General features: G+C 48.3%; 1 protein-coding gene across 1 annotated transcript in view; it reads left to right on the top strand.

Annotated features, from left to right (window-relative positions):
• LOC140417213 (hydroxymethylglutaryl-CoA lyase, mitochondrial-like) overlaps positions 1-18,681 on the top strand; it is a 59,510-nt gene that overhangs the window by 31,693 nt on the left and 9,136 nt on the right. The window contains exons 5-7 of the mRNA XM_072501183.1: positions 11,685-11,833; positions 17,917-17,980; positions 18,275-18,463. Coding sequence (XP_072357284.1) covers positions 11,685-11,833; positions 17,917-17,980; positions 18,275-18,463 — 402 coding nt within the window. The remainder of the gene's footprint in view (positions 1-11,684; positions 11,834-17,916; positions 17,981-18,274; positions 18,464-18,681) is intronic.

The raw sequence follows: 18,681 nt of genomic DNA, 5'->3' as shown, positions 1-18,681 counted from the left end.
GGAATAGTGGGTGAAGTGGTGGAAGGATTCCCAAGCTGATTATCAGCCCCCTGAACCATGTTGTGAACACTTCTTCTTTAAAATGTATTTTACTCCAAATGTATATAAAAGGTTACAAAACATAAACAATTCGGGAACAAACTCCCCAACACACAACCATACCGTTGGTACAAATGTTCTCCTTTTTCCACTCCTTGCTCCCCCACCCCCCACCCCACGAAGAACAGCTTCTCAAACATGGCCACGAACATGCCCCAACTTGTCTCAAAGCCCTCCGCTGAATCCCTTAATTCGTACTTAATCTGTTCCAACCGAAGGAAGTCATACAAGCCCCCCAGCCAAGTTGCCACCCCCGGTGGCATTGCCGACCGCGCTCCAGCAGAATCCTTCGTCGGGCAATCAGAGAGGCTAAGGCCACAACATCGGCCTTCCTCCCCTCCATCAGCTCCAGCTTCTCTGATATCCCAAATATCGGCTCCAATGGGTTCCGGCCCAAACTCCAACCCCACTATCCTTGTTAGCGCCGCGAACACACCCGCCCAAAATCTCCCCAACATTTCGCAGCCCCAGACCATATGAACATGATTCGCTGGTCCCCATCCACACTTCTCACACTCATCTGCCAGTCCCTGGAAGAACCCACTCATTCTTGCCCGAGTCATATGTACCCTGTGTACCACCATGAACTGTATCAGGCTCATCCTTGCGTACGAGGAGGTCGCATTTACCCTTCGTAGCGCCTCACTCACTACGCCCCAGTTTATCTCTCCTCCCAGCTCCCCCTCCCACTTCTCCTTAATCTTCATCACCTGCTCACCTCCCTGCTCTCCCAGCCACCCGTATATGTCTCCGATCCTGCCCTCCCCTTCCACATCTGGAAGCTGCAGTCGCTCCAACAGGATGTATCTTGGCAACCTGGCGAACTCTTTCCAAACCTTCCGCGTGAAGTCCCTTACCTGCAGGTATCCAAACTCGCTTCCTCTCGGGAGCACTTCCTGATCCTTCAGTTCTTCTACACTGGTAAACCCCTCTTCCAGAACAGATCCCTCACCTTAACCAGCCCCACTTCTCTCCACTTCATATACATGTCACCTGTCGTTCCCCCCCCCCCCCCCCTCAAAACCTTTGTTTTCGCACAACGGTGTTAACACCGACATCCCCTCTGTCCTAAAGAACCTCCTCAGCTGGTTCCAGACCTTCATCGTGGACTGCACTACTGGGCTCTCCAAGTGTTTCCTTGGCGCCATTGGCAATGCCGCCGTCACCACAGCCCTCGGGCTGGACCCCCTACAGGATTTTCCCTCCATCCTAACCCATTCTACCCCTTCTCCTTCCCACCACCGCCTCACCTTCTCCACGTTCGCCGCCCAGTAGTAATGTAGCAGGTTCGGGAACGCCAACTCTCCCTTCTGCCTCTGTAACAGGGTCCTCTTTACCCGTGGCACCTTCCCTGCCCATACAAAGTCTGAAATAATCCTATCCAGTTTTCGAAAGAAGGCCTTCGGTACAACGATCGGAAGTGTCTGGAATATGAACAGGAACCTCAGCAGAATGTTCATCTTCACCACTTGGACCCTCCCTGCCAGAGTCAAGTGCAGCATGTCCCACCTCTTCAGAACCTTCAGAACCTCCCTAACCTCCTCCACCAGATTTGTTCAATTCCATTTGTGCAGCATCGCCCATTCCCTCGCTACCTGAATCCCCAAGTATCTAAACCTGTCTCTAGCCACCTTCAATTACATCACCCCGGGTCTTCCGGTGACGGCGGGCGGGAGGCAGCCGCACACTGGAGGGCTTCTGCTCGGGAATAGAAATTTTAGGGTTTTAACGCCCGGTCCCAGGGGCAACGGAGGCTGAAAAAGCTGTAAGAAGGCACAGTGAGGAGAAATGTCCAAGTTTGGGGGAAAAACGGCCGTGGAAAAGGGCGTCAATGAAAGTCCGCCGGTGAGTGGAAAAGTCAACACAGGAACGGTAAGGAAAGTGGAGGCTAGGGCACCAGGGGAGGCCGCATTGCTCACAGCAGAAGAAATGACCACTGTGATGGCCGTGGAACTTGATAAACAGTTCATAAAGCACATGGAAGTGATGAAGAAGGAGGTGAGGGCGGCAGTATCGAGCGCAGCGGCAGAGGTGCGGGAACAAGGTGAGACACTGAAGGAAGTGGAAGAGGCATTATCGCAGCACAGTGATCAACTCGTCTCGATGGAGAAGGAGTTGCGGAAGGTGATAGAGACCAACAAGGGTCTGCGAGCCAAAATGGAAGACCTGGTAAACCAATCCGGGCGGCAGAATCTGAGGATCGTGGGTCTGCCCGAAGGGGTGGAAGGCCCGAGGCCGACTGAGTATTTTGCCACGATGTTGGCAGAGCTATTGGGAGAGGAGGATGATTCCTCTCGATTCGAACTGGATCGGGCTAATCGGTCGTGGAGGCCTATACCAAAGGCGAGTGAGCTGCCAAGAGTAGTAACTGTTTGTTCCGTAGATACAGCAGGAAGGAGAAGGTCCTGTGCTGGGCAAAGCAGAAGCGGGAGGTGCAGTGGGCTGGAGCTGGTATATGCATATACCAAGACTTTACGGTGGAGCTGGCGAGGAGGCGGGCGGCCTTCAGCCGGGTGAAGAAGGCACTGTACATCAGCAAGGTGCAGTGCGGCATAGTGTATCCAGCTAAGTTGAGGGTGACCTACAAATCCAAGGACTTTTATTTTGGGACAGCGGAAGCGGTGGAGGGGTTTGTGAAGGCAGAAGGACTTTGGCAAAATTGAGAAATGGGACTGAGAGTGGGTCGTGTACCGATGTAGCCTCATGTAACTTTATTTTTCCACTGCGCGTTGGTGTATGTACTAAATGAGTCGACGCTGTATATTTGGACAAGGGAAAAGTTGGGACTTTCATTTGCCATGATGGTTCTTTGGGGCTTGGGGTGTATGCTGGGGTTGTGTGTTAAAGGGGATTTCTTGGATTTACTGGGACCGAGCAAGGGGGAAGGAGACCCGGGCGGGTGCCTCCACGCTGGCCGGTTTAAGTCGGCCAGTGAACGAGAGTGAGGTGGGGGGAGGGGCTGCGGCCATCGGAGCTGGTGGAACAGGTTTCGGTGAATCTAGCCGGGGTGAAAAGTTGGGGGCAGGAATCGAGGTTGGGGGGTGGAGTTTACAAGAGGAAGTGGAGGGGAAGGGTTTGGGGGGGGGGGGATCTACAATTCATGGGTGTCAGTCACGGTACTCTTTCGGGGATTGGATGGCCTTGAATATTTGGGGGGGGGGTGGACTGTATATGTCAATGGTGATCATAGGCGATTCCTGATTCCTTTTTCTTTTTTCCTTTTTTTTTCCTCAGGAGGTTTTGTTTTATTTGATGCTTATATTGTCAGGTGGGCCGTTGTTTGGGGGAGGATGGGATCGTTGTTGTTAATAAGGGGATTGACATTGTATTCGTTACCATTAACTGTTTGTTGGTGGGGTGTAAATTTTGAAGAAAATGTGAAAATGGAGAATAAAAATATTTTTTTAAAATAAAAAATTGTATCACCCCGAGATTGGCTCGCCGACCCAACTCGTTGACCGGGAACATTTCACTTTTCCCGACATTTAACTTGTATCCCGAGAACGCCCCAAAATTCCCCAACAGGTCCATGATTCTCTCCATGCTCTCCAGCGGGTCCGAAACATACAATAGTAGGTCGTCCGTGTATAGCGACACCAGAAGCTCCCTTCATCCCTCGTAATCCCTTGCCACTCTGCCGACCCCCTAAGAGCCATTGCCAGAGGCTCTATAGCCAGTGCAAACAGCAGCGGCGACAGCGGGCATCCCTGCCTTGTTCCCCTGTGTAGTTCACAGTTCCGTGAACCCGTGTCATTGGTCCACACACTCGTCACCGGTGCCACATATAACAAACTTTGGCCCAAACCTGAACCTTCTCAGGCCCTCAAACAGGTACCACCACTCCACCCGGTCGAATGCCTTCTCCACATCCATGCACACTACTATCTCCGGCACCTGGGCTCTCAACGGGGTCATCACGTTTTAACAGCCGCCTTATATTACTAGAAAGCTGCCTGCCCTTTATGAAGCCTGTTTGATCCTCCGCAACCACCCCCGGGACGCATCCTTCCCACCACCAACTTAGCCAGTAGTTTCACATCAGTATTTAACAACGATATGGACCTATACAACCCACATTCCAACGGGTCCTTCCCCATTTTTTGATAATGTGATTGTTGCCTGCGTCATCATCTCCGGCAACTCCCCTTCTTCAATGCCTCATCAAACGCCCCCAAGAGATGTGGTGCCAGGTCCGTCGCAAACCCCGTATACAATTCAGCCGGGTAACAATTGGGCCCCTGGGGCTTTCCTCAACTTCATACCCCTTATACTATCCAATACCTCCCTCAGCCCCAAGGGCTCCTCTCACACCTGCCTCCTCTGGAAACTCCAGTTCGTCTAAGAACTGTCCCAAATCCCCCTTTTTACTTCCCCGTACCCTGTACAGTTCCTTATAGTAATCCCTAAACACCTTGTTTATCTTCCCCGGCTCCGACGCCACATCCCCTGTCCCAGTCCGTATCTTCAATATTTCCCAGGACGGGCCCGCCTCCATAACTAACGCGTTAACATTCGACTCGCCTTTTCCCCGTATTCGTACTGCAGCCCCCTTGCCCTATGCAGCTGTCCTACCGCCCTCCCCATCGTCAACCTATCGAATTGCCCCTGCAATTTTCTCCTCCTCGCCAATCCCTCCATGGTGGGCGCCTCGAGTACTCCCTATCTACCTTCACTATCTCATTCATTAGCCGTTAATATTCCTCCCTCCTTTCCCTATCTGCATGAGCCTTGAATGAGAGAATCTCCCACCGGACCACCGCTTTTAGCGCTTCCCAAAATGTGGCCGCCGACACCTCTCCATTTTGGTTCCATTTGACATAATCTTTAATCACAGCCCACACTTTGTCGCGAAACCCTCTATCTGCCAACAACCCCGAATCGAGCCTCCACCCCGGCCTCTGCTCCCAGCCCGATCTAAGCCAAATCTCCAGCCAATGAGGCGAGATTACTATCCCCGCGCATTCCACCCCCTCCATCCCAACCAAAACCTCCCGGCTCACCACAAAAAGGTTGATTCTTGAATACACCCTATACACGTGAGAAAAAGAAATACTCCCTTTCCCCAGGGTTCTTGAAGTGACAGGTCCACCATACCCATCTTTTCAATAAACCCACCTACCTATTGACCTGGGGCACTACCGATCGACCCTTGGCTCTAGAACACAATTAAAATCTCCTCCCATAACTGATGCGTGGCCAAGTCCGGGATTGCTGCCAGCAACCCCCTCGTAAAACCTACATCATCCCAATTTGATGCATATATACTCACCAATACCACTGCATCCCTTCTAATAGCCCACTCACCATCACACATCTCCCACCCGGGTCCCTCACTTCCTTCATGCTCACAAACCCTGTTTTCTTACTCATCAAAATTGCCACCCCCCTCGACTTTGAATCAAACCTCGAGTAGAAAACCTGACCCACCCATCCCTTCCTCAGCCTAACCTGGTCCTTCACGCGGAGGTGCGTCTCCTGTGGAAAGACCGTTTAAACTAGTTAGGTGTGCAAAGACGCGAGATCTCTTCCCCGGTCAATTGAGCCCTCGCACGTTCCATGTTATCAGCCGTACCGGGGGTTTGCACCTCCATTCCCCATCTATCATCCGCCATCCTCCCCTTTCAGCTCTACCCCTATTAATTTCACCTCCTGCCGGGTTTGATAACCAGCAGACATACCACTCCCGGGGGGAACTTCTCCTCCGACCTTCAGTTACACTTTTCCGTCAAAGTTGCACCCGATTTCGGGTAAAAAGAGCTCTTTTCTATGCCTTCAAGCAGGAACTTCCCTGTGTGCAACCAGTCACACCATGGCCACCATCAGAAGTCTCCGTGAACGCTTCTTCTAGGCATTGGACTTGAACCCAAACCCTCTAGTCCAGAGGTAGGTGTGCTATCACTGGGCCACAAGACCTCCCCCCTGTAAATTAAGATATGTACTTGTGAAGTCACCTCTACATAGAACAGTACAGCACAGTACAGCCCTTCGAGAGCTGTTGTGCCGACCATTTATCCTAATCTAAGATCAACCTAACCTACACCCCTTCAATTTACTGCTGTCCATGTGCCTGTCCAAGAGTCGCTTAAATATCCCTAATGACTGACTCCACCACCTCCCCTGGCAGTGCATTCCACGCACCTACCACTCTCTGTGTAAAGAACCTATCTCTGACATCTCCCCTATACCTTCCTCCAATCACCTTAAAATTATGTCCCCTCGTGACCGCCATTTCCATCCTGGGGAAAAGTGTCTGGCTATCCGCTCTATCCATGCCTCTCATCACCTTGTACACCTCTATCAAGTCACCTCTCTTCCTTCCTCGCTCTAGTGAGAAAAGCCCTAGCTCCCTCAATCTTTCTTCATAAGACATGCCCTGCAGTCCAGGCAGCATCCTGGTAAATCATCACTGCACCTTCTTCAAAGCATCCACATCCTATAATGAGGCGACCAGAACTGGACACAATATTCCAAGTGTCGTCTAACCAGGGTTTTATAAAGCTGCAGCAAAACCTCGCGTTTAAACTCAATCCCCCTGTTAATGAAAGCCAACAAACCAAACGCCTTCTTAACAATCCTATCAACCTAGGTGGCAACTTTGAGGGATCTATGTACATGGACCTCAAGATCCCTCTGTTTTTCCACACTTCCAAGAATCCTGCCTTTAACTCTGTATTCAGCATTCAAATTTGACCTTCCAAAATGAATCACTTCACATTTATCAAGGTTGAACTCCATTTGCCACTTCTCAGCCCAGCTCTGCATCCTGTTAATGTCCTGTTGTCACCTGCAACAGCCCTCAACACTATCTACAACTCCACCAACCTTTGTGTCATTGGTAAACTTACGAACCCACCCTTCCACTTCCTCATCCAAGTCATTTATGAAAACCACAAAGAGCAGAGTTCCCAGAACAGATCCCTGCGGGACACCACTGGTCACCGACCTCCAGGCGGAATACTTTCCATCCAGGTTGGGGCAGCACGGTAGCCTTGTGGATAGCACAATTGCTTCACAGCTCCAGGGTCCCAGGTTCGATTCCGGCTTGGGTCACTGTCTGTGCGGAGTCTGCACATCCTCCCCGTGTGTGCGTGGGTTTCCTCCGGGTGCTCCGGTTTCCTCCCACAGTCCAAAGATGTGCGAGTTAGGTGAATTGGCCATGATAAATTGCCCTTAGTGTCCAAAATTGCCCTTAGTGTTGGGTGGGGTTACTGGGTTATGGGGATAGGGTGGCGGTGTTGACCTTGGGTAGGGTGCTCTTTCCAAGAGCCGGTGCAGACTCGATGGGCCGAATGGCCTCCTTCTGCACTGTAAAATCTATGATAATCTATGATAATCTATGATAATCTATGATAATCACTACCACTCGCTGTCTTCTTTCAGCCAGCCAATTCTGTATCCAGGCAGCCAAATTTCCCTGTATCCCATGTCCCTTAACTTTCTGAATATGCCTACCATGGGGAACCTTATCAAATGCCTTACTGAAATCCATAAACACCACATCCACTGCCTGATATGTCTCGTCACATCCTCAAAGAATTCAATGAGGCTTGTGAGGCATGACCTGCCCATCACAAAGTCATGCGGACGATCTTTAATCACTATATGTTTTTCTAAATAATCATAAATCCTATCTCTCAGAATCCTTTCCAGTATTTTGCTCACCACAGACGTAAGACTGACTGGTGTGAACAGGGGACCAACATTTGCCTCCCTCTAATCAACCGGTACTACTCTGTATGTGTACAACCGGTCCTCTGCTGTTTGTGATTTTCATTAATGACTTGGATGAGGGAGTTGAAGGGTGGGTCAGTAAATTTGCAGACGATACGAAGATTGGTGGAGTTGTGGATAGTAAGGAGGGCTGTTGTCGGCTGCAAAGAGACATAGATAGGATGCAGAGCTGGGCTGAGAAGTGGCAGATGGAGTTTAACCCTGAAAAGTGTGAGGTTGTCCATTTTGGAAGGACAAATATGAATGCTGAATACAGGGTTAACGGTAGAGTTCTTGGCAATGTGGAGGAGCAGAGAGATCTTGGGGTCTATGTTCATACATCTTTGAAAGTTGCCACTCAAGTGGATAGAGCTGTGAAGAAGGCCTATGGTGTGCTCGCGTTCATTAACAGAGGGATTGAATTTAAGAGCCGTGAGGTGATGATGCAGCTGTACAAAACTTTGGTAAGGCCACATTTGGAGTACTGTGTACAGTTCTGGTCGCCTCATTTTAGGAAGGATGTGGAAGCTTTGGAAAAGGTGCAAAGAAGATTTACCAGGATGTTGCCTGGAATGGAGAGTAGGTCTTACGAGGAAAGGTTGAGGGTGCTAGGCCTTTTCTCATTAGAATGGAGAAGGATGAGGGGCGACTTGATAGAGGTTTATAAGATGATCAGGGGAATAGATAGAGTAGACAGTCAGAGACTTTTTTCCCGGGTGGAACAAACCATTACAAGGGGACATAAATTTAAGGTGAAAGGTGGAAGATATAGGAGGAATATCAGAGGTAGGTTCTTTACCCAGAGAGTAGTGGGGGCATGGAATGCACTGCCTGTGGAAGTAGTTGAGTCGGAAACATTAGGGACCTTCAAGCAGCTATTGGATAGGTACATGGATTACGGTTAAATGATATAGTGTAGATTTATTTGTTCTCAAGGGCAGCACGGTAGCATTGTGGATAGCACAATTGCTTCACAGCTCCAGGGTCCCAGGTTCGATTCCGGCTTGGGTCACTGTCTGTGCGGAGTCTGCACGTCCTCCCCGTGTCTGCGTGGGTTTCCTCCGGGTGCTCCGGTTTCCTCCCACAATCCAAAGATGTGCGGGTTAGGTGAATTGGCCAATGATAAATTGCCCTTAATGTCCAAATTGCCCTTGGTGTTGGGTGGAGGTGTTGAGTTTGGGTAGGGTGCTCTTTCCAAGAGCCGGTGCAGACTCAAAGGGCCGAATGGCCTCCTTCTGCACTGTAAATTCAATGATAATCTATGATTAATCTAGGACAAAGGTTCGGCACAACATCGTGGGCCGAAGGGCCTGTTCTGTGCTGTATTTTCTATGTTCTATACTCCAGTGGAGAGTGACGACGCAAAAGTCATCGCCAATGGCACAGCAATCTCCTCCCTCGCTTCCCGTAGTAACCCTGGGTATATCCCGTCTGGCCCAGGGGACTTATCTATCCTGATGCTTTTCAAAATTTCCAGCACATCCTCCTCCTTAATATCAACCTGTTTGAGCCTATTAACCTGGTTCACGCTGTTCTCACGAGCAACAAGGTCCTTCTTTCTAGTGAATACTGAAACAAAATATTCATTTAGGGCCTCCCCTACCTCCTCAGACTCGAGACACAAGTTCCCTCCACTATCCCTGATCGGCCTTGCTCTCACTCTGATCATCCTCTTATTTGTCACGCAAGTGTAGAACGCCTTGGGGTTTTCCCTAATCCTTCCAAGGGCTTTTTCATGTCCCCTTCTAGCTCTCCTAAGTCTATTTTTCAGTTCCTTCCTGGCTACCTTGTAACCCTCCAGAGACGTGCCAATCCTTGCTTTCTCAACCTTACATAAGCTTTCTTCTTCCTCTTGACTAGAAGCTCCACTTCTCTTGTCATGCAAGGGTCCTTCACCTTCCCATTCCTTCCTTGTCTCAGTGGGACAAAACTATCCAGCACTCGCAGCAAGTGCTCCTTAAACAACCCCCATATTACTGTTGTGCATTTCCCTGAGAACATCTGTTCCCAATTTATGCTCCTCAGCTCCTGTCTAATAGCAGTATATTTTCCACTCCCCCAATTAAATACCTTCCCATACTGGCTGTTCCTATCCCTCTCCATGACTATGGTAAAGGTCAAGGAGTTGTGGTCACTGTCACCGGAATGCTCACCACCGAGACATCTGATACCTGGCCTGGTTCGTTGCCAAGCACCAAATCCAATATGGTCGTGTTCCGCGCGCCCCCCCCCCGCCCCAACCTAGTCGGTCTATCTACATATTGAGTCAGGAATCCTTCCTGGACACACATGACAAAATCTGCTCTATCCAAACAATTTACACTAAGGAGGTTCCAGTCAATATTAGGGAAGTTGAAGTCACCCATGACAACAACTCTGTGACTTCTGCACCTTTCCAAGATCTGCCACCCAATCTGTTCCTCTATCTCTCTGCTGCTATTGGGGGAAGTCTATAGAAAACCCACACAGACACGGGGAAATCCTGAAAACTCCACACGGACAGTCACCCAAGGGCAGAATTGAACTGCTCATTTCTTGTTTCAGACTTCCACCCATACTTACTCAGTAGACAAACCCTCCTCGACGACCTTCTTTTCTGCAGCTGTGATGCACTCTTTAATTAATAGTGCCACTCCCTCTCCTCTTTTACCTCCCTCCCTATTCTTCTTAAAACATCTAAACCCCGGAACATCTAACAACCATTCCTGTGCTGTATTTTTCTATGTTTTCTATGTTTTCTATGCCCTTGTCAAATCCATGTCTCTGTAATGGCCACACCATCGTAGTTCCAAGTACTGATCCATGCTCTGAGTTCATCTCCCTTATTCCTGACACCCCTTGCATTGAAACAAAAACACTTTAACCCAACTTTGCCCTATCAACTGTCTGTCCTTCCTCACGAACTCGATGCATACTATTTCTGCCCCTTCAACAGCTACCCTATCCTCTGATCCATAGCTCTGGTTCCCACATTAGAGGCAGCACAGTGATTAGCATTACTGCCTCATAGCGCCAAAGACCCGGGTTCAATTCCGGCCTTGGGTGACTGTGTGGAGTCCCCGTGTCTGTGTGGGTTTCCTCCGGGTGCTCTGTTTTCTTGCCATAGTCCAAAGATGTGCAGGTTAGGTGGATTGGCCATGATCCATGCGTGGGGTTATGGGGGTTAAGGCGGTGGAGTGGGCCAAGGCTGAGTGTTCTTTTGGAGGATTGGTGCAGACTCAATGAACCAATGGCCTCCTTCTGAACTATGGATTTGGTTGGTACTTTGTTGAGGAAGAGTAAAATCTGAGAATTCCCTGAGTTATCATTTTTGAAACCATACAAGGCTGCATTTGTAGTACACTAATGATAGTTGAACTGTTCAGAAATTGTGTTTACTGAGAATAGTTAACCAATTATATTTCAATTGCATTTGTTATGCTTGAACTTTGGGAAATTTTCCATTTCTTCATTGGTTGTAGTTATTAGGTTTGTCTGGTAATGGTCAGAAAATGACATAATATCACACAGGACTGCAGTACATTCAGTAATTGATTCCTGTAAATGGCATTATACTTAGCCCCTCAAATATTTTATGGGCATATTATGGGGAAGGCGCAGTTTTCAAATCAGTAGAAACTGCTGCAGGAGAGTTGGCTATTGTAACTCCTGTCACAGTCAATTATTAGAATTTGGTATTGGTATAACCTCTCTCCCCAACTTTCATAATTAGATCATCATATGTGCCTAATTTTCTTTATCAATGAACTCTCTGTGGATTCATTATTTATTTATAATCATCCTTGTGGCTTAATCTGGGATCAGCTGTTTGGTCTGCGTTTCCCCTTTTTATCATATCTGTGTCATGAGTACCATAATGTACCGTTTTTTCACAGCTCAAAGCAGGTGCAAGAGAGGTAGCTATCTTCGGAGCTGCCTCAGAAATGTTCAGCAAAAAAAATATTAACTGTTCTATTGATGAGAGTCTACAGCGATTTGAAGAAGTGATGAAAGCAGCAAAGGATTCGAGCATTCCAGTCCGAGGGTAAGATTGCAAATCTTTTCCACGTTGAAAAACATTTTACGCACTTTTCTATTGGTGAGTTTATGTACTGCATCACGGGGGAGCTGCAGATTTATTATTTTCCCAAACGTTTTGGTTACTAAATGCATCAGATGTACATCCTCAGCTGATACAGATGAAGATTGTTCATGCGACTATTAATTTTGTCTCGAATTATCATAGTTTCTTGAAGTTTGGCAGAGAACTTGTATTTATGGGATATTCCTTTAAATCCAGAGTGAATCTAAAGAGCATTCTAGAAAGCTTGGAGCAGACGGACGGGCAGGGGAGAAATGTGGAGAGGAGATAATTGGGTTATGACATCATGTTTCAGAAGTTAAAATCTGGCTGAGGTTGCTGTGAGAATGAAAGCCACAAAAAAGGCTAACTAAAATTACTTGAGATAACTAGTTGCATAAATAAAAATGAAGTCTCGCAAAAGGTCTGGCAGCATCTGCGAGAGAAACAGATGTTTTTTTTTAATATAATATTTTTATTAAGGTTTTTTAACAACACAATTTTTTTCCCCTTGCAAAAAAATAACCCCCCCCCCCCCCACCCCGTAACAAAATAACGCAAATTCTCCCTGAGCAAGATATATACATGGCAAGATGGTATATTTACATAGCTTTATACACTGGCTCTCGCCCATTCGTGCCAGTTTCCCCCACCCTCCATGTTATCCCCCGCTCATCCGTTCCCCTCCAGCAATCTCTCGTTTCCCCCCCCCCCCCCCCCCCCCCCCCCAGGGTTGCTGCTGCTGCTGCCCGACCTTCCTCTACCGCTCCGCGAGGTATTCTAGGAACGGTTGCCACCGCCTGTAGAACCCTTGTGCAGACCCTCTCAAAGCAAACTTAATTCTCTCCAATTTTATGAACCCCGCCATGTCGTTTATCCAGGCCTCCAGGCTAGGGGGCTTCGCCTCCTTCCACAATAGCAAGACCCTTCGCCGGGCTACTAGGGACGCAAAGGCCAGAATTCCGGCCTCTTTCGCCTCCTGTACTGCTGGCTCATCCACGACTCCAAATATTGCTAGCCCCCAGCTTGGCTTGACCCGGACTTTCACCACTTGGGATATTACTCCCGCCACACCTCTCCAGAACCCCTCCAGTGCCGGGCATGACCAAAACATACGGACATGGTTCGCCGGGCTCCCTGAACACCTTTCACATCTATCCTCTACTCCAAAGAACCTACTCAGCCTCGCCCTCGTCAAATGCGCTCTGTGAACCACCTTAAATTGTATCAGACTGAGCCTGGCACACGAGGAGGAGGTATTAACCCTGCCCAGGGCATCAGCCCATAGCCCTTCCTCAATCTCCTCCCCCAGCTCCTCCTCCCATTTACCTTTCAATTCTTCTACTAGCGCTTCCCCCTCTGCTTTCATCTCTTGGTATATTTCCGACACCTTGCCCTCCCCGACCCATACCCCCGAGATCACCCTATCTTGAACTTCTTGTGCCGGGAGCAACGGAAATTCCCTCACCTGTTGCCTCGCAAAAGCCCTCACCTGCATATATCTAAATGCGTTTCCCGGGGGTAACACAAGTTTCTCCTTCAGTGCCCCGAGGCTCGCAAATGTCCCGTCAATGAACAGGTCCCCCATTCTTCTAATCCCCGCCCGATGCCAGCCTTGGAACCCCCCGTCCATCTTCCCCGGGACAAACCGGTGGTTACCCCTGATCGGGACCACACCGATGCTCCCATTGCACCCCTGTGCCTTCTCCACTGGCCCCAGACCCTTAGCTTTGCTGCACCACCGGGGCTTGTGGTGTGTTTTGTCGGCGGAGAGCGGCAGCGGTGCCGTTACCAACGCTCCCAGGCTCGTTCCTTTATAGGACGCCATCTCCATCTTCTTCCATGCCGCCCCCTCTCCCTCCATGACCCACTTGCGGATCATCGCCACGTTTGCTGCCCAGTAGTAACTCTCCAGGTTTGGCAAAGCCAACCCTCCTCGGTCCCTGTTGCGTTCCAAGAACCCTCTTCTAACCCTCGGTGTCTTATTTGCCCACACATACCCCATAATACTCCTACCTACTTCTTGAAAAAGCCCTTGGTGATCACGATGGGGAGGCACTGAAACACGAACAAAAACCTCGGAAGGACCACCATTTTGACCGACTGCACCCTACCCGCCAGCGAGAGCGGGAGCATGTCCCATCTTTTAAAATCCTCCTCCATTTGCTCCACCAACCTCGTCAAATTCAGTTTATGTAGGGCCCCCAACTTCTGGCCACCTGTATCCCCAGATACCGAAAACTCCTCTCCGCCCTCCTCAGCGGTAGGTCCCCTATCCCTCCATTTGGTCCACCAACCTCGTCAGATTCAATTTGTGTAGGGCCCCCCAACTCCTGGCTATCTGGATCCCCAGATACCGAAAACTCCCCACCGCCCTCCTCAGCGGTAGGTCCCCTATCCCTCTTTCTTGGTCCCCTGCCTGCAGTACAAAAAGCTCACTCTTCCCTACATTGAGCCTATAGCCCGAGAACTCCCCAAACTCCCTTAGAGTCTGCATGACCTCCACCATCCCCTCTATTGGGTCCGCCACGTATAGCAGCAGGTCATCCGCGTATAGCGATACCCGATGCTCCTCTCCCCCGCGGACTATTCCCCTCCATTTCTTGGACTCCCTAAGTGATATGGCCAAGGGTTCGATCGCCAGTGCAAACAACAGGGGGGACAGGGGGCACCCCTGCCTCGTCCCTCGGTACAGCCGAAAGTACTCCGACCTCCGCCGGTTCGTCACTACACTCGCCACCGGGGCGCTTTAAAGGAGCTTAACCCATCTAATAAACCCTCCCCCGAACCCAAACCTGCGCAATACCTCCCAGAGGTACTCCCACTCTACTCGGTCAAAGGCTTTTTCTGCATCCATAGCTGCCACTATCTCTGCCTCTCCCTCCTCCGATGTCATCATTATCACGTTTAAGAGCCGCCGCACATTGGTATTTAACTGCCTGCCCTTTACAAATCCCGTCTGGTCCTCATGAATCACAGAAACAGATGTTTTGACATTAATATGGTTCTTTGTTGGTCCACAGATACCGGGGCAGCACGGTAGCATAGTGGTTAGCACAGTTGCTTCACAGCTTCAGGGTCCCAGGTTCGATTCCCGGCTTGGGTTACTGTCTGTGCGGAGTCTGCACGTTCTCCCCGTGTCTGCGTGGGTTTCCTCCGGGTGCTCCGGTTTCCTCCCACAGCCCAAAGATGTGCAGGGTTAGGTGAATTGGCCATGCTCAATTGCCCTTATGTTAGGTTGGGTTACGGGTATAGGGTGGAGGTGTGGGCTTAAGTGGGGTGCTCTTTCCAAGAGCCGGTGTAGACCTGGTGGGCCGAATGGCCTCCTTCTGCACTGTTAATTCTATGAAGACGGCTGCTGCCAGATCTGCTGAGTTGTTCCAGCACTCTGTTTTTATTTCAGATCTCCTGAGTTACAGCTTTTATTCAACAGCAGTACATGCATAGACCAAACTCTTAGAGTTGGTTCAGTTAGTTGGGGGGGGGGGGGGGCTGGATCTCTGGAGAATCAATGCCATCAAGGCTGTCGTGAACCGTGAAAATCTGCAGGAGTGTGCCATTTGGGTGTTGTTGCTCATTTTGCCTTAGTTCAATTGCTCTGTTTTATTACCTTTGCTCTTGAGTCGCCAGGTATCTTTATGATACCGCCACATGGTTCAAGTCCGAGTAATGATCAATAATCCAAAAGACCGATTAGTAAGGTTTAAATCAAAGCACATTTATTTTACACAGTAATCGCTACTCATGCACAAATTCTACGTTTAAGCTACTTCTACAACTAACAGGCCTATACTTAACTTGGAACTGGCCCACCAGGTCAGGGAAACAAATGGCCTTTCGTTTGGGTTCTGAGTCTGCGGGATTTGAAGTTGGTACAGATTGGTAGCTAGGAGCGCCTATCTCGTAGCGAGCGTTGAAGTAAGACTTACAGTTTCGACCAGCTGCTGAAGAGTGAAGAGCTGGAGAAGCGGTGGAGAAGAGAGCGACTTGAACTTGGAGCTCAATTCTTATAGTCCCCAGGGGCTTCCCACCTTTCGGGGCGGACCCTGTACTTGGTCCCAAGTGATTGGACTTTGTCCCAATCACTTGGTTTGATTTTCTCCAATGCTGGAGCGGTTCCCTGATCGATGGCCGGTCTTGAGGTGGTCGTTCACCTCCTTTTGTGTAGGCGTCTGCTGGCGCCGAAGAGTCTGGTTTTGCTTTGTGTGTCTAAATGTTGCTTATTGTTCCTGGGGATTGCTCATTAGTATGCAGATGGCTGGTGTTTTGTTATGCTGATGGTTGCTGGTATCGATAGTGTCCGGCCTTTCCAGAGGTAAATACACAGCCAACCTGCAGCTGCTCGTTTGTGTCTTGTTGGCTGACTTTCCCATCAACCTTTGCCATTCGCCATTTTGAATCGGGAGTTGGCCATTTTAAGTGGCTACAGTGTTAACCACATCGGAACTTCAGATAGGACACTGCTTCTGGTGAAACCAATTTGAGGGCCAAATCCATTGAGTGTGAAAAGTGGAGAATCTCGCAGACTGGAGTTGGAAGTACTGAGGTTGCACGTGGTTCCAGGTGTGTGGGGAGTGATGCAAGTTCTTGTAGTTTTGTAAGAGATGTCTTCGTTGTATGCACTGTTTAAAGTGAAATTCATCTGATCGAGTGAAATACCATTGATCTGTTAATGCTTGCATAATTTTGTTGTTTTTGGGTTTGACTGTTCCAATAAAGTTTTTAAAAGGGTGGCGTGGTAGCACAGTGGTTAGCACTGTTGCATCACAGCTCCAGGGTCCCAGGTTCGATTCCCATTTTGCGTCACTGTCTGTGCGAGTCTACACGTTCTCGCTCTGTCTGTGTGGGTTTCCTGCTGGTGCTCCGGTTCCTCCCACAGTCCAAAGATGTGCAGGTTAGGTGGATTGGCCATGCTAAATTACCGTTAGTGTCCAAAAAAAAGGTTAGGTGGGGTTACTGGGTTACGGGGATAGAGTGGAGGTGTGGGCTTGGGTAGGGTGCTCTTTCTGAGGGCAGGTGCAGACTCGATCAGCCATGCGGCCTCCTTCTGCACTATAAATTCTATAATTCTGTGAAGTAAAATTGTGTTCATTGATCCCGTTCTTCAGGAGTTAGCTGGGAATTCCTTTCTTTTCAGCTTATTGGTCTCTCCGGGTATCATAACTCCAGCTTCTTCTCTGCAATACTTCAATACATTGAGTTCTTAGAACTGAAAGCCTCAATTTATTTGAGACTTGTTGCACATTTTTCTAAAACATTTTACAAATATAATTTTTTTAATTGCCATTTTGAGGATTTTAACCCTTTCTGTATCAGGCGATCTTAGTTTTCCAGAGATGGGTGATAGAGCCAACGCATTATTGAACTCAATAATTAATTTCTTCTTCAGTCTGACTCTGACACTGTAGTGCTTTAATTTAGAAACTTCAATGGTGCATTGAACCACACTACTATCTATGCATTACCTTAAGGGAAACTGCACTTGGCAGTGCTGTCGTAAAGCTAGGAATAAAGGGAGTGCAAAGAAATGTTGGAGGGACTGGAAAAGATTTATTTTGTCTGTATTGTTATATATCTATCTATATATTTTTTATATATATATATATATATATATATATATATACACATTTCTTTGTACTTGCTGTTTTGTGCCATAGGGAGACATGAGTAGTCTTCCAAATAATACACAATCATGCTAGCCCAATTAGGTAAAGGAACTAGCAGATCTTCAACACAACTTGATATGTACAGTGAGATAAACTGTTACTGATGATCAAGTTGGATCTGATGATTGGGCATACCTAGGTAAGGTGGAACAAATACTGCTCCTAAATAAAGCAGAAATCTGGTTTCTGTTAACAAATTGAAACATGCAACCATGGTCTGACCAATTATAGATTGCGATTCTGTTTAGGGTTTCATTATTAACTTATCTATACTGCTTAGTTCTAGTTAGAGGAGGCCTCTATAAAGACCATCAATTTTTCACAACTTTGTTCCTAGACTGAGAATCCATTAAATTAACTTCATCTCTTGTATTCTTTCAGATATGTGTCCTGTGTACTTGGCTGCCCTTATGAAGGGAATGTTCTCCCTATTAAAGTTGCAGAGGCAAGTATGGTGGGAGTGGGGGAAGAGGAAGGACACACATAGAAATTTTATTGTACATAAAACTGGACATTTTAGCAATCGCTACTTATAAAATGGATACTAAGATACGAAATGTACCTATTTTAAGTATAAAAGCAGATGTTGTCATATTCACCTAATTTATTGATGTTCTACACTAAGCATTGTACGTCACTAAATATTCAGATGCATTACAGAATCAACAGAACTGATAAAATTGCCATTAAAACCTGTAGTCAACCTTGCAGCTGACTTGTACGTCTTTTTGTTTTGCAGGTAGCCAAGAAGCTCTATTCCATGGGTTGTTATGAGATATCACTGGGGGATACCATTGGTATAGGAACACCAGGCAGCATGCGAGAAATGCTGACAGCGGTAATCAAGGAGGTTCCAGTCAGTGCACTAGCTGTACACTGTCATGATACATATGGCCAGGCTCTTGTCAACATCTTTGCAGCATTACAGGCTAGTAATTTTTTTAAAAATTAAGATTTTTGTGGGTTTTGTTTTAAATTGGAAAGCCTGGGCGGCCCAGTGGAGCAATGGTTAGCACTGATGCCTCACGGTGCCGGACTCGGGTTCGATCCGGCCCTACGTTGCTGTCTGTGTGGAGTTTGCACATTCTCCCGTGTCTGCGTGGGTCACACCTCCACAACCCAAAGATGTGAAGGGTGAGTGGATTG

This window comes from Scyliorhinus torazame, chromosome 1, assembly GCF_047496885.1.
Source record: "Scyliorhinus torazame isolate Kashiwa2021f chromosome 1, sScyTor2.1, whole genome shotgun sequence".
Classification (NCBI taxonomy): domain Eukaryota; kingdom Metazoa; phylum Chordata; class Chondrichthyes; order Carcharhiniformes; family Scyliorhinidae; genus Scyliorhinus; species Scyliorhinus torazame.
This window is presented reverse-complemented; position numbering and strand designations above follow the sequence as displayed.